Source organism: Aedes albopictus, chromosome 2, assembly GCF_035046485.1.
Source record: "Aedes albopictus strain Foshan chromosome 2, AalbF5, whole genome shotgun sequence".
Taxonomy (NCBI): domain Eukaryota; kingdom Metazoa; phylum Arthropoda; class Insecta; order Diptera; family Culicidae; genus Aedes; species Aedes albopictus.
The window spans coordinates 485,817,506-485,831,819 of NC_085137.1; the positions used below are offsets into that span (position 1 = coordinate 485,817,506).

Sequence of the window (14,314 nt, forward strand, 5' to 3'; positions counted from 1 at the left end):
AATCGGCATCGCTAAAATAGCCACCAAACGAAAGCTAAGGGTCCCACCTTTCATTTGAGCCTTAAATGAGAAAGTTCTATCGGCGGGTCTAGAACAATTTTTTTTTTTTTTGATATAATATGATAGGGTAAGGGAGGTATTTTGGACCCCTTTAGGAAGTGGATGAACGATTCAGCGAAAAAAGAAGGTTCCCACTTCAAAATATGGATAATTTCAGTAGGCATTACGTAGAGCAACATGTTTTCTGTCGAAAAAGGCCAAACAGAACTCAAAATTGTTGTAGTAAATACAAGAAATATCAAAACTCCTGAAGGTTCTCGGGCTTCTATTTTGGACCACCTGATTTTATTTTGGACCACCAAGTGCACATATTTTGGCCCACCGAATTAAACTTCAATTGATTCATGAAATGAAAGCCATCACAGCAAAAATTTAAAAATAGTTAAAACTACGTGAAGTTTACATCTTTTCTATTCATTTTTTGAGGCAAGGAACGTTTAAAAATAACGTAACGGTAAAAAATGATGATATTTTGTTGTAATTGCCAGTTTTTACGCATTGTTGTATGATGTTTCATAAAAAAAATGTGACGCAAAACGTGTATTTATTAACTATTGCATGACGTCAGTCACCATGTATAAATTACGTAACGCTTAATAGGGAGTGTGGAAGTCTAGTGATTTTGCTAAATATAAAGACGTTCCACACATATTGTAATGAGTGGAAAGGCCATCAAAAATAAAGTAATTTGAATGATACCTAAATTGCCAAACATACATTAGATAACACATTGTCTCAGTCATCAACTGATTGCCGAGAAGGACAACTTTTCTAAACTGGATGACTAAACACCTGAAAATTTCAACTTGTCGACTAGTTGTTAGGGCACAAATCGAATCCAAATTTTTAACTTGGCGAAAAGTTGTTAGAACAAATCGAACCCACAACAATCTCATTGTAAAATAAACGTATAACAACCCAGATCACGGGAGGTCCCAACTTATTCTATTTATCTGTTTTAGAGTACATTACATTGGCATGAATATTTTCTCCCTTTAGAAGGAACTGGAGAGATAGATCTGACAGGTGGTCCAAAATATGTCCACATCTGATTATGTTGAACATATTTTGGCCATACCTCTAACCACTATTTTAGTAAATATTATCGCTCCACCGAGGTTAAGAACAGTTTATTTTGAGTTCTTACAAGGCCCTAACTACATTCACATGAAATAAATATTTATTTGTAAAATTTAATACCTCTTCGATGCCGACTACAAATTTGTCACCTTCTTTGTTTTTGGTGCTTTTCCGTGCGTTTCATTGAAAGTGAAAACATTTTCTCTATTTTTGATACTGAAGAGCATATTTAACTGACATCCAAAATAAAGCTCATCACATAATTTAATACTTTTCGTGTTCCAGTAAAAAATTACCAAGATTTAGTAGAGATTATGTGAAAATATCATAAAACTCCCAAGGTGGGCCAAAATACCTGCCCGGTCCAAAATACCTCCACTACCCTATTTTTTCGTATTTTCTCAAAGTACTACGTAATAACGAAAAACAGTTTATCCATTGCCAACATGGCTTTCCGACGAAAAATTTTTTATATGATGTTTATTACACTTCCCAAAAAAGCATAATAGTCCCAAGTGAATAAAAAAAAATCCAGTAAACAGTAGTCAGTTTCGTGGTTATGGGCAGTAATGCTAGAAAAATTGTAATAGTTTCAAGCAGGTGGAGATGATGAGTTCAAATTTAAATTTACATGTGTACCGAGTCATGATCTAATACTGATAATTATTATTATATCACCGTGATCCTCCTTATAGCGTGCATTTGACAAAAAAATCAATTATTTGACGAATTTTATTATTTTTTCTATTGAGCAATGCACGATATAAGCACAGACAAACAGACGTAACACTCTTTTACAGGACTTGGCACATGCATTTAACGATGAATTCAAATTTCGTATGATTTCCGCGATCCTTTCACCAGAGGTGCTAATGTTCGATCACTTTGATGCTTGCGAATGTACACGTTGCTGAATGATACAAACGAAACTTACAGGTGATATGTATAGTAGTGTGAGTGTTAGGGCATGCCGAGATACTACAATTAATTACAAGACGACATACACTTTCCAGAATCCTAAGATGACCGCAACTCGACATTTTCTGGAATCAAATCTTTAAAACGCGTGTATTTCTTATGGGGCAGGTGGGTCACGACCCATTATTTGAGATAGGTAGGCCTACAATAATGAAGCAAAACTAAAATAAAAATTGTGTTGTTTTAATTAGTTTATTAGTGAAAAAGGTACTTTTTCATAATATTCTAATTGAAATCCGAGATTTATTGACCAATCCAAATTCCTGTGTGGTAGTGGTTTGTGCTCAGATTTCCCGTGTTAATCTATCTGTAAGAACTTTGTAAACATCTTTTGTTCTCACGTATATGGATGGGCTTGCAATAGGTTTCGTGAGATAAAATTTGGAGAACTCAATTGTTCTCAAGGCCACCATTAACATAATCGTCATCATTGAAAAATCTAAAGCGATTTTCTCGTCTAAACTGATATTTTCGTATTAAGATTGTATTCACTGTATTGCTGCAGGAGAATGGAGTACAGTGATTGCATTTTCAATGCATATATTAAATCTCCTTTTAGCATCTTTAGCAGTAATTCTAAAGGGTATGATCTCATCATTGAACTAATAAACTTTAAATGAATAATTGCGATATATTATCGAAGGATAATACCAACTTCTACATTTGGTATATTTCAGAAAATGTTGTTCAATAATACCAATAACCTGCAAATACAAATAAAAACAAGTTGGGACTTCTAATTTATTCTGTCTATTATTTGTATGCTCAACCATATAAAACAAATATCTAAATCAGTGAACATCAACTACCTTCAATGATATTAGTGGTTACAGAAAAAGCTTCTTCAATCACAGCACGCACACCTTGGTACGGTTTTCATCGTAACTTTATGAGTTCATGTCGTAGTTGTTTCTCTAAAAGTTTGGAGCAAAGCTATGTTGAAATTTAATTTCTTTTACTTTTTTATGATTCAATAGGCCATATGAATAAAGCTGAGTAAATACTCTTTACTCAGATCTCTGTGAAGGTTCACAGAGATTTGTTCTACGGCTCCACAGAGATTTAGTAAAGAGTTATTACTCAATTTTATTCATATGGCCTAATACCTAATTATATACCACACAGCAATCCTTCTAATTTGCGAAAAATGTTGAATGCTTTTACAAGTACCAGAAAGGAACACAAAATGAACGAATACCGGACTCGACACGTAGTCATTTTATCCGAGCTACTTTGTTGATCGTTTTATTTTTATTGACATCCAAGTCATGGCCTACTACGACTGTAAATTTTTTCGAACCTGTGGTACTGTCGATAAAAACGAGGAGAATGGCAGTTGAAATAACTTCTTCTACATGTCCATAAGGAGAAGATGGTTAACACACATACTTAAATATTGGCAAAATTCTATTACAACTCTCTTAAATATTTTTTTACGCTTGTCTGGACAACATTTTGTATAAAAAAAATGAATATGTTTTACCCGTTTACTCACTAGTATGATACGTTACTAATAAGCGACCTTATACGAGCCCATTAGGTTACACTGTAGGTGGAAAGGAAGAAAATGCAAGTCTCATAGTAATAAATTTTTGAAAAAAAAAATTGTTCTAGGACCGCCGATAGAACTTTCTTGTTTTAGCCTCAAATGAAAGGGGGGACCTTCAGCTTTCATTTGGTGGGTGTCTTAGCGATACCGATTTTTTTCAAATAATTTTGTTCTACCAGACACACCGTGACACGAATTCTTCAACCGCCTCGATTTCATCACCGTCGATATAAATTCGAGGTGGCGGGCGCGGTGATTCCTCCCTGAGCCCTATGCCATCATGTACTTTGTCTTCGACACATTAAGGCGAAACTGGAAGCATTTCCTCACTTTTTGGTTTTTGATTTTTTATTAAATAACGAAGCAATATTTTCAAAATCGGTTTTCGTGCACTTGTAGAGTATGGATCAAGGTATCTTCTGATTTTTTTTGTAGTGGAAAATATTTTTCGTTTTTGCGGAAACCATTTTTGAACAAAATTTCACAAAAAAATGGTTTCTGCAAAAATGGAAAACATTTTCCACTTCAAAAAAAATCAGGAGATACCTTGATCCATACTCTACATGTGCACGAAAACCGATTTTGAAAATATTGCTTCGTTATTTAATAAAAAATCAAAAACCGAAAAAATGAGACAATGCTTACAGTTTCGCCTTAATGACTAATCCGATTCGCCTGGCCTCACTCTTTAGTCGGATGTACGTTTCCTCCATCGTCTCAAATTTACGAGCAATAATATCAATATCATCAGCGAAACCAAGCAGCTGAACCGACTTCGTGAAACTAGTCCCACTCGTGTTTATCCCTGCTCTCCTAATTACAGCCTCTAAAGCAATGTTGAACAGTAAGCACGAAAGACCTTGCCGTAACCCTCTGCGAGATTCGAAGGGACTCGAGAGTGTCCCTGATACTCGAACTACACACATCACTCGATCCATCGTCGCCTTGATCAATCGTATCAGTTTATTTGGGAATCCGTATTCGTGCATAATCTGCCATAGCTGTTCTCGATCGATTGTATCATACGCCGATTTGAAATCGATGAACAAGTGATGTGTGGGCACATTGTATTCGCGGCATTTCTGCAGCACCTGGCGGATGACGAACATCTGGTCCGTTGTATCGCGTTCACCCATAAACCTAGCCTGATATTGCCCCACGAACTCTGTTGCAATCGGTGATAGAAGGCGGCATAAAATTTGAAAGAGTACCTTGTAGGCAACGCTCAGTAGTGTGATCGCGTGATAGTTCCCGCAATCCAACTTGTCGCCCTTTTTGTAGATGGGACACATAATACCTTCCATTAATTCCTTCGGTAATGCTTCCTCCTCCCAAATCTTGGTAATGACCCAGTGTAGTGCTCTCACCAGTGCTTCTCCACCGTATTTTAGAAGCTCGCTTGGAAGTTGATCTACTCCAGCGGCTTTGTTGTTTTTCAACCGGCAAACCTCCTCCTCAATCTCTTGGAGGTCAGGGGCCGAAGTATTTCGTCCTGTGCACATACTCCTACATACGTTCTTCTCGTTTTATCAACTGTTCACATCCACCGTCGTGCTTGCTGTTTCTGTGATTTGGAATTGCGAAGCGTAGTGCTGTAGCAAAGGTACTATCTATGACAGTTCAGATGCCCCTACAGAGCACTAAACACATTGAACAATAGGGAGATTCGTCAATTGTTGAACACTTTATGAAAATGTTATTATAAATTGAACTTAGGAAATTCTTATTCAATGTAAACGTATGACGTAGATGCGTACAAATTTGTGCCACGATACTGCAACCAATTAAGTTACAAAAAAATGTATATAAATTTTACATTAAAATAATTGATTGAAAATTTTGTACCGCTAATAGCACGAAAACTGCACAATTTTCAAGATTGATTTTAACGAGTCCCTGTTACTAAATAAGCTTTACTGGCAAACCAACCACAAATATCAAATTCACACCATAGTTACAAGATCTGTAAGGATGTCCTTTACAGCTTAACATTCTTTAAAATAACATTTTCATTGTTCATGCATCCATGATGTAATCGTTGAACACTGGCTCAACATAAACTGTTAGCATGACTGCCAGATTTTTTTTTTTCACTTTACCCAATCGCGTAGTTCAGGGGATTTCTGGGACATCCCAGGGATAAATATTCCAAAGGTGTTTCAGGGGGTTTCAAGAATGTTTCGGTGGTTTTCAAGGGGGTTCAAGGGTGTTCCAGAGGTGTTAAAGAGGGTTTCATACGGATAAGCAGCGCAGAGATGGCATTTCACCGTAGAGTTTTACTGGGGCATCAGTTTATCGATCACACTGGGGATAGCAACATTTTACACCACACCAAGAAGCCTGTTTCTTTTATTTTGGGTGGTGGGTAGAGCAAGCGCTAGTGCGTGGTCTTGCTCGTTCGCCTTGGATCGAGTGTGGCTTACTCTTTCGCGCGCATCGTTATCCCGTGTTTTCACCCAGCACTCACCGATTCAGCACCATGGTGTCACCGGGGCGAGAACTCTCCGGTGTTTCACCGCAGCGCGCACTCTGGCGCAAAAACCTCACTGTAGCGCACGCCCGGGTGATTTTTCACACATTTACCGGAGAGAATTTTTAAGCGCTCTCTAGAGCCTTTTAACCACAAGCAAATCCTCATCAATCACCGCGTCAGCATTAACACCAGTAATTCTGCCTCTGTCTTAACACGTAAATGTGTACTTCGTCCTGGTTGAGTTTATCGTCAAGCCTCGCCGTGTCCCTTTTCACTTCCTCCACTGCCCTGTGATTGATATTGTTGCGCTTATGTACACCAGCAAGTAAACACCCACAAGGCAACACAAAAGAAAAGTCATCATAAATCAACGTTTCCCATAAATAATTGGTTTTTGAGCAATAAAAAAACGTCAAAAATGCAATAAGTAAATCAGAAATTGTAATAAAAGAGGGCATTTTTCCATATAAAATTGAATTTTCTATATAGGGGCCATTTTGTTCTCTTCGTCTTAGGGGGTTTATTGAAACCTATTGAACTCAGAGTTGGTCTCAAATCCTTCCCAACTTAGCTGAATTATATGGCCAAGTTTCAGGCAATTTGGCTGACAAAAACCCCCCATGACGAAGAGAACAAACCTGCCGACAATACCCATTGTCACCCTATTAAGGCGATTTTTTATAATAAATTTTGAAATTTTACAATAAAAAAATGACGCCACACGGCTCAAGCGATAGTTTTTTGTTAAAAATGCATATATCTAAAATTGCTCGTTATTTTATGTTAATTAACTATCTAGTATGTTATTTATAGTATTTTTTAATATTGTTATTGTTTTTCGATATTTTTATTGTGAACTTTCTAATTTATTATCGAAAATCAGATTTATTTCGCGTTTCGCCGTAGATTATCGCGCAAAAATGTACAAAATCTCTCATAGATGTTCGTCAGTACATAATATCATGTTCGTACCTCCTACAATAAATGTGGATTTTTTTTTTGACACGGACACGAGACTTCTAATGAGCTATTCTCTCTTTGAAGGAAGCACGACACTAGACAACGGACTAGCATGCAACGTCCAGTGGCACAGCCGAAAACTTTCCCTAACAGCTGCGGCGGAAATCGAACCCGCGATCCTAGCACGATGCGACTAAAAGCATGGTGACACTAGCCGCACGACCACGAAGCCACACAAATTACCCAAGAACATACAGTAGAACATACCGAAGCGATTAAATGCAACTGTGCACATCTATTAGTGTTTTCGAATAGCTTTGCGCGATATTTTTTTTCTTGCAACGAATATTAAAAGAAAAGGCACGGAAACCGTCTTCAGCCAGTGGCGTTACAGACTGAACGAAACTTCACACTGGAAAAAAAAATTATATAAATTTTTGATTATTTTATTGCAGTCTTGACACTTTTTATGACACCAAATGAATTGATTATGGATAATTTAGATTTTTATTTGAATATTTTTGCTGTTTCTATTTGTTTGTTGATGTTTTGTTGTTTAATATTGCTTGCACCCCTATTTCTCAACAGGCAAATTTTTAATTTTTTTTTTTTTTTTTGAAAAGTAATGACTTTTTCTACCGTTAGAGCCGCGTACTTACTCACGTGTATTTTTTTTATATTAGGAGATACGGTGCGCTTATTTACACAGTTTGAAAATTTTGCATCATATAACATGTAACAAAAGGACCCCGTTATATCACACACATTTTTCCATTTGTTTTTAAATTTACAGGTTGCTCTCAGTACGAAGCTTGCGTTCAATATTCCATACAAGGAATAGTATAATGTAAAATTCAGTGAGTTGGGGAAACTTGGGAATTTTAAATGTAAAGTTTGTTTACGTTGTGTGTAATTCTCAGAAGTTTTTGCTGTGTAGTATATTATCTGAATTTTGTCAAGTCTGAACAGGCCGTTTTGAAATAATAATCAATAATAATAATTATTTTGAAATAATAATAATAAAATAATAATGTAAAGTTTGTTTACGTTGTGTGTAATTCTCAGAAATTTTTGCTGTATAGTATATTATTTGAATTTTGTCAAGTCTGAACAGGCCGTTTTGAAATAATAATCTAGCTGAATTCAGATTAGAACACCCCCCCCCCCTTTCCTTCGCGGTTGTCATGAAGTATTGAAGTCAAAGGCAACATCCCAGCTTACACAAAATATTGTATATGATTTTACAAAGGAAGGCAAATGGAAGCCAATCCCAATTAACGTTTTCTAGTCAAATAGACTAGCAGAGGTTTTGAAAACTCTCTTAATCAAAACGTTAACTGGGATGCCTAATACCTCGGCTTCGACAATAAATCCGACAAACAATATACGTTCGTGTGTTTGCTGGGATAGCATAAGTTAAGATTCAGCCTGAAAATTTACAGGCAATACCCAAAGCCTTAATTTATGGAAACACTTTTCAGTTTTTCATTTTCAGTGCCTACATACAGTGTCGGATAAATCAATAAGAGCACCGACCATTTTTCATACAAAACGGCCAAGTTTGACGATGTGATGCTCGGTTTCTTGTGAACCGATTTGGCTGAAATTTTGACAGTCGCCATGCAGTTACGTGAATTTTGATTTGTATTCAATTGATTGATTTCTCACTACATCAAAAGTTACAGAAAAGCATACGAAACGACAAAATTGATATAGACCAGTAGGTCTGTGCCATAAAGGGAGAGAAAAAAAATAGGACCATTTTTAATGAGTTGGCCACTAATAACCATCATTAAAATCTGGTGTTATTGTTTTGTCGCACCGTATATGTGTAACTTTGGAAGTAGTGAACAGAACTCAATCAATTTAATTATTAAAATCAAAATTTCAGTGATCCAATGTCGGCTGCCAAAATTTCAGCCAAATCGGTTTACTAGAAACCGAGTACTCTATCGTCAAACGTGGCCATTTTGTATAGAATAGGACCGCTGGTCTTATTGTTTTGTCCAACACTGTATAACCATATGTTTGTTGCTTATGTAATTATTTAGTTTTATCTTCTTTCGTAGTAATAGTTATTTAATCACTCCATTGTCACTGTTTTATTATTTACATTTTGTCTTGTTTCTTTATTTCGTGTTTTACCTTTCTTTCGTTTTTTTTTTCGTTTTTTTCGTTTTCGTATTTCGACACACCCACACTTACATCAACCGATGCACCAATCCCCTAACTCACGTAGGAGCTAGACGACTCTAGTAACGACATTTACGAAGAGGAAGACTTCCTGGGTGACAGCGATGGCCTTGGAGGAGGGGAACTATTCGCCGACAGTATCAGTGCGGTAAGTACCCACGTCACCACTTACGGGACGAGTGTAAATTAATTTTCAACTATTTTTACGCCTGGAACAGTCGGTTGAGCAAAAACGTGTCGATTGATTAATTAAAAGCTAATTTTTAAATCTACACTGTTTGAAGTGCGAGGTACCGTGCGAAAGCGTGATTAATAAGTACACACTTCCATCACCGGTGCAGTGCAGTGACACAATTACGGGCGTTAAACTGGTTTAGTTTTATCATAAGTGTGCGTTCCAGTAATTGAACCTGAATGGGGTTGCGTGCCGGAGCCCGTACCGGGTGAAACAGTTTTTGTGTTTCAATTTCCAGCCTGGACTTTCATTTCACGCTGAAGTGGGTTCCACACGGAGCGGGAAATTTACCAAACAATAAGCTCGATATGTTCTCAATTATTGGCACTGAGTAGGAACGCAAACTGACATAGAACACAGCTTGCCAGCAGCGGGACGGATGAGAACTGTATGGGGAATATGGTGCCGGAAGTACCGCACAGTTTAAACGGTCTAAATCAGGAGAGGTTTCATTATCATAATTTTTACTCGGGATGTTATCGTGCCTTCAGTTGGCAGAGTTAACCCATGGAGACGTATGGTTGTTCATTCTGTTTAGGTTTAGGGTAGTTAGAAATGGAATATAACCCAAGCAGGACACAAGTCACAAAGGATTTGATTGATTGATTTGTCTTTATTAACCTTCCGTAACTCGCGCGGTTGACTACCTGCGTCAGCACCACGCTAATGCTGAGCCAAAAAGCGAGATTTTTTCAACGTGTTGTACAAAATACAACAGCGCGATCGATCGAGGGTTAAAGAGACTTTCAGCCCTTGGCTGGTTCGTCTCTAACTCACAAGGAGTGCCGACAGCGTAGATTTTTGGTTGTACAGGAGGTACATTCATGTAATTCTAACTCAAAGGCAGTATAACTTGAAAATTACCAACCAAAAACCTACGCTGTCGATACTCTATTGTGACTTGTGTGCTGCTTGCCAGCAGTGCTTGGAAAATACTTATTGAATTTGCGAAAACGCTAAAAATTTGAGTTACAGTTATTATTATCACGCTTTATTACCGATACTTTACCACTTAGAAATCAATACCAAGATTTCTGTTTTATGCAATTGATGCATCTAAGCCACATCAGATATGAATGAAGCATTTTTGTAACTTCAACGTAATTTAGAACAAACTGCGTCAAATTGATCATGCAAAATTAAATTGCGCGCTGAAGGATTTATTCTACAAAGTTCAAAAAAAAAATCTACCAAGCCTGAATCACATTTCGATAAGGAAAAATGCCAGAAAATGTCTAAGCAATGTCCATTCTGCCCAACTCACCCCACCCCGTCCAGGGAATTGAATCGCGGAATTAGATTTTTTTTTTCTCCTGCCAGCCAACCGTGTCAGGATCCCCTGCCAGCTGCAGCTCCAGCTTTGGTTATACTGGCCAAACACGCAACGATAAATTTTAATTGAATTGCAAACAGTTTTGTTTATATGAAACGCACATTTTAGGTAGAAACACACTGACTGCACTGCCCTGACTAGCTGGTACGCTGCTGATTGACTCGCGAGTCGATTAGTGAGCAACACGGTAGGTAACGTGCACTACTACTGGTACCTAGTAGAAGTACATGGTATTCATTGGCCGTGTTCGCCGTAAACGCGTATGCGCACGCATGCACTTTTTTTTTTTAGGAATTTTGCAATATTGCTGTGTGGTCGGTGGAAATGAATTCGATTGCAATTGAACTACAAATTATTTGGACTTCGACTGAAGTAGGACACGTAGATGGGCAAGTGGGCCACATTTACATCTAACAAGTTTGCTTTCAAATAAGAGTAGAAGTGGATGAGATAAAAGCTTTCAATATGCATTTGGGTACATACAAGTATTACAGAGGGTTCTATAACATTTACCCGAAAACCATTTACCCGAAAGACATTTACCCGAATGACATTTACCCGAACGTCATTTACCCGAATGCGACAAATACCCGAATGCGACATTTACCCGAATGCGACATTTACTCGAATACGACATTTACCCGAATGCGACACTTACCGAAAAATAAAAAAATGTGTACTTGATCCCCATATGATTTGTCAATAACAAATATGTTATGGCCCGGTATCATATAGCAGGCTTTGGTTAGAGCTAATAATCTGAGTGATCATCAAGCACCCTCATACAGGACTAACTGGCTGTCACAATGCTATTTTGATCAAAGGATTTTTGTTGATATTCTGTTCTTTTACGGCTCCATCCAATTAGCCCGAACGTCAATCCGAATCAATCAGGAGGTCGCCCAAAAAATGCAAAATTAGTAAGGGTATGCGGTATGGGATTTTTTCCAGGCGAAACGAAACGAAACGAAATATAAAATTTCTGATACGATGCGGTACGAAACGAAACGAAATTCAAAAATGTTTCGTGAGATCGATACGAAATCCGAATTCACTCGGTATTTCTCGAAACGAAACGAAATATTCGAAAAAGTTCCGCGGAATTTTGCAGTTACATCAATTTTGTGCGAATTTAGTTGTTTGGGGTGGGGCAAATCGCATTTCCATAAAAACTCATATACCCTAGCTTCTTTTGCTAATAGTGCCATTTATATATTTTTTTAATTTTCGCGATCTATATCGAATAATTACACCAATAACCCAATAAGATTGCTGCAATGACTTAATAAAAGAAAACCAATAACGCTGACACAAATTTAGATTTTCTCTTACATCACTCCCCCCTCCCCTCGGAAATGTGAAATCCGAGAAGTTTGACGATTTTGCCTAATTGTTCGGGTAATTTTCCATCAAATACATTTATTATTTATCATCCCCCCCCCCTCGACGAATTACGGAGGAAAGTGACAAAAGAAGAAAATGAGATTTGTTCCGGCCTAATGCGTTACCTAATTGTGACTATGCTATAAAACGCTCTAATGCCGATTGAAACCTGAAACAATGATATGGAAACATCATCCAGATGTTTAACAATCAAGCTTTGTTGAATAACGTACCTTCTGGAGAAAGCCTAAAATCTAAACCAAACATTTTTAGATGATTAAAGGTATCAGAAAATACTCAGTAAAACTCATATAGAAATGGAAAAGAAATTTATGCGCACTCATTAAATAAGAAGGTATAAACAAACTTGAAGTTCGAAAAATAAAACACAACCATCTCTAGGTATTAGGCCAAAAATTCTACCAGATAGATACCACTCCCAAAAGACTTGTAAAATGTAAGTTCTATCTTCGGGTCTGTCGATTCGAGACTGTGGGTCCCGAAATCAACTAACCTAGAGCTAAATATATTGTTACAACAGTTGAAGAAAAAAAAAAACAAAAAAGATTTTTCAGTACTTATGTATTTGAAAAAGAAACCCCAAATATTGCAGCCAAGAGTATGTTGGTGACACATTCTACCGTGACGTTACAACGTTTTGACGCATTCGTAGTCAGATTTTCCTCTATAACTCATGAAAACGAGCGTAAACCGCAAAATATTTTTTCATATTCGGATTTCTTGTAAAATTTCTGATATATTTGACCCATTGAACATTTAGTTTTCATTATAAAAACGTGTTCAAAATGCGTATTTGTAGCGTGACGTTACAACGCGCTAGAGTCCGACCCTCTCTAACGCGCTACCAACATCTTAAAAAATCTGCTCGGGTTTTTATGATATTTTGAATTTTTTTCCACCATTGAAATTTATTGGTTTGTTCTTCAATTCAATGGAATAAAACATTTAAATTTCGGATTTGTTTTTGGATAATCGACTTTTACATTTCGTGACGTTACAACGCCCGTTCAGTTTCAAACAGGGTTCTGCTCGCGTTGTAACGTCACGAAAATGCACATCATGTTAGAATCAGCATAATCAGCCAAATTTACCCGAATTTGTGAATATATCATTGCATTATCTTCACTGCTGCAAGGGGAACCTTATTCTATTGAAAATCCGTTTTGTGATAAATGGCTCGGAGGGCCAATTTATTGCTATCAATAGTATGAATACTCCTTCATGATGGTTAATGACACCGGAACCCATCTTTGGTTTAGTATCACCCATATTCTTCTAGTTTTGTTCCAAAGACTAACTCGCTTTCGCACCGCCAGATATTTAAATTTTTCAGCATATAACTCATCACGCCGTTGAGATAAGGCACATTCTACCGTGACGTTACAACGTATCTACGCATTCGTAGTCAGACTTTTCACTATAATTCAATAAAACGACTGTAAACCTCAAAATATTTTATCATATTCAGATTCCTTGTAAAATTTCCGATAGGTTTGACCTATTTAACATTTAGTTTTCATTGGAAAATCTTGTTTAAAATGCGTATTTGTAGCGTGACGTTACAACGCGCTAGAATTCGACCCCCTCTCTCTCTCTCTCTTCTTGGCGTAACGTCCTCACTGGGACAAAGCTTGCTTCTCAGCTTAGTGTTCTATGAGCACTTCCACAGTTATTAACTAAGAGCTTCCTCTGCCAATGACCATTTTGCATGCGTAGATCGTGTGGCAGGCACGAAGATACTCTATGCCCAAGGAAGTCAAGGAAATTTCCTTTACGAAAAGATCCTGGACCGACCGGGAATCGAACCCGTCACCCTCAGCATGGTCATGCTGAATACCCGTGCGTTTACCGCCTCGGCTATATGGGCCCTATATATGGGCTATATATCGACCCCCTCTACCGCGCAACCAACATCTTGAAAAATTTGCTCGGATTTTAATTTTAAACTGAAAATTTCTCCCGCCATTGAAATTAATTGGTTTGTTCTTCAATGCAGTGAAATAAAACATATACATATCGAATACGTTTTTGGATAATCGACTTTTACAT

The 14,314-nt window shown here is 37.3% G+C and overlaps 1 protein-coding gene across 13 annotated transcripts in view; it reads left to right on the plus strand.

Annotated features, from left to right (window-relative positions):
- LOC109424340 (collagen alpha-1(XVIII) chain) overlaps positions 1-14,314 on the plus strand; it is a 1,002,865-nt gene that overhangs the window by 719,557 nt on the left and 268,994 nt on the right. For 10 of the 13 annotated variants that reach the window (XM_062854154.1, XM_062854161.1, XM_062854156.1 and 7 more), the window contains exon 6: positions 9,340-9,441. The exons of the other annotated variants lie outside the window; for them this stretch is intronic. In XM_062854154.1, coding sequence (XP_062710138.1) covers positions 9,340-9,441 — 102 coding nt within the window. The remainder of the gene's footprint in view (positions 1-9,339; positions 9,442-14,314) is intronic. 13 annotated transcript variants of the gene reach the window in all.